This window comes from Hippocampus comes, unplaced genomic scaffold, assembly GCF_001891065.2.
Source record: "Hippocampus comes isolate QL1 unplaced genomic scaffold, H_comes_QL1_v1.1 scaffold33, whole genome shotgun sequence".
Lineage (NCBI taxonomy): Eukaryota > Metazoa > Chordata > Actinopteri > Syngnathiformes > Syngnathidae > Hippocampus > Hippocampus comes.
In genome coordinates this window covers 1,253-3,134 of record NW_017804842.1, presented here as the reverse complement: position 1 = coordinate 3,134, position 1,882 = coordinate 1,253, and the positions used below count along the sequence as shown (strand labels likewise).

At 50.7% G+C, this 1,882-nt stretch overlaps 2 protein-coding genes across 2 annotated transcripts in view; one reads left to right on the top strand and one right to left on the bottom strand.

Annotated features, from left to right (window-relative positions):
- rps14 (ribosomal protein S14) overlaps positions 1-624 on the top strand; it is a 2,126-nt gene extending 1,502 nt beyond the window's left edge. Inside the window, exons 3-4 of the mRNA XM_019872513.1 lie at positions 355-431; positions 507-624. Of these exons, the coding sequence (XP_019728072.1) occupies positions 355-431; positions 507-574 (145 nt within the window). The 3' untranslated portion in view covers positions 575-624. The remainder of the gene's footprint in view (positions 1-354; positions 432-506) is intronic.
- A 124-nt stretch (positions 625-748) lies between these two features.
- Positions 749-1,370, bottom strand: LOC109517444 (rab proteins geranylgeranyltransferase component A 2-like). Its single transcript, XM_019872624.1, has 2 exons — positions 1,095-1,370; positions 749-949 (listed from the first exon to the last, which is right to left on the bottom strand). The coding sequence occupies exons 1-2, from the start codon at positions 1,200-1,202 to the stop codon at positions 785-787; spliced, it is 273 nt and encodes a 90-aa protein (XP_019728183.1). The 5' UTR covers positions 1,203-1,370; the 3' UTR covers positions 749-784.
- Between the last annotated feature and the right edge of the window lie 512 nt (positions 1,371-1,882).

The window sequence follows — 1,882 nt, the reverse complement described above, 5'->3', positions numbered from 1 at the left end:
AATTCCTGTGAGTTTTTGTCACCGCACGAGTAGCGTCTCAAAACAAACACGGCCCAAGCAATGATGTAACAAAGATGCAGGTGGTGATGGGCGACTGCTCAAGGGTTGAACGTCACGCGCGACAGTCGGCACCTCCTGGTGGGCTTTGGCAAAGGGAGCTCCTCGCCAGGTTTTGTGCAACACGCGCGCTCTTCTCTCCGCTCGTTGAATTGTTGCGCGATTTTGACGCAGGTCACTTTGTTAGGAACGTTGGCCGTGCCGCGTGCGTCATTTCGACACGACGGCCGTTTGACCCCGCCCAAACGAGTGGCCTTTGTCGCTCGTAAAGTCAGCTCACGCGCCTTATTCTTCCAGCACCAAGACGCCCGGACCGGGAGCACAGTCGGCGCTCAGAGCCCTCGCCCGATCTGGCATGAAGATCGGACGCATCGGTCGGTAACGTCTTTCTCGGGCACGTGCGCGCGCCGACCCCCTTTCCTGATGCGTGTGCCGTTTTGTGCTTTCAGAGGACGTGACCCCCATCCCATCAGATTCGACGCGCAGAAAGGGAGGACGCCGCGGACGCAGACTGTAAAGGCAGCCCGACCTTCACGTATTCCGTACAATAAACGTCTTTGACCACAACAAGCGTGTCGTGTCGCAAACGTGTTGACGCCAAACTGGTTGGCTGGTGGAAGCTTTTAATTCCTTTCAGCTCAACATAAACAGAAAGGAAAGCAGGGGTTCGGGGATCCGGCCGATACCGTACGGTTTTTTTTTTTCTTTTTGATGGCTTCAATTTTGGTCACTCTTCAACCTGAAGCTGCTGCTCTTGGAGCTCGGCGGGCTCCTCGTCTTTATCCTGATTGTCCATCGTGTTGGCAGGGCCTTCGGGATCGTCCGGGTCTGGGTTGGGCGCGGGAGGACAGAAGTCCTGGTCGGGGACGATCTTGCGGAAGATGGCCTCGGCCTGAACGCAAATGCCTTTCAGTTTCGTACATCATCATTCAAAAGTAAACGAGCGTTTCTTTGGAGCAAACAGACTCCCAATTGACTCCAAATTTACGAGAATGTGAAAGAAGTGCAGCAAGACTTTGAAAAAAAACTCCACGCCCCTGCTTGATGGCACGCTCGTGACCCAGCTCGGCGTCCGGTCCGGAGCAGACGTAAACATTGGACGGCAAGCGGTCGCCATCCGGCTCCACGCCGGCACCCCGCGTCATCCATGTTGAAGTACAAACATCACAGGACGTCGGGGCGCGAGTCTTGGTCACATGACTGTGCCGTGTTGAACATTCGAGTCACGACGGGCCACAAGTCCTCGTAGGCGGACCCCAGTTGTGATTGACAGGTGAGGTGGACCAAATCTGAGGTGGCAAAGCAAAGGTTTTGTTTTTGGTTTTTTTTTTTAGTTTTGGCTTGGTCAGAGCTTTGGCAGTCGCCGAAAAACGACCATGTTTTAGTCGACGATATACGACGATAAACGACCATAAGGAATTTTTAGCCGAAAAAACCGACCATGTATAGAAAAGCGATTTTAGCCGAAAAAAACGACCATGTAAGGCGTTTTCAACCGAAAAAAACGACCATGTATAGAAAGGCGTTTTTTGCCGAAAAAAAAAGACCATGTATAATAAAGCGTTTTTTGCCGAAAAAAAACCCGATCATGCATAGTAAGGCGTTTTTAGCCGAAAAAAACGACCATGTACTGTAAGGCTTTTTTGGCCCGAAAAAAACGACCATGTATAGTAAGCCGTTTTCAACCGAAAAAAACGACCATGAATAGTAAGGCGTTTTTAGCCGAAAAAAAGGACCATGTATAGTAAGAGTTTTTTGGCCCGAAAAAAACGACGACGTTTAGTAAGGCTTTTTTGGCCCGAAAAAAACGACCATGTATAGTAAG

What these genes read in the sequence shown, in the direction of transcription:
- LOC109517444 (XM_019872624.1), bottom strand. Translation starts at nt 1,202, where the DNA reads ATGACGCGGGGTGCCGGCGTGGAGCCGGATGGCGACCGCTTGCCGTCC. An exon ending in ACGAGCGTGCCATCAAGCAG is followed by an intron (nt 950 to 1,094) that starts GGGCGTGGAGTT and finishes ATTTGCGTTCAG; the next exon opens with GCCGAGGCCATCTTCCGCAA.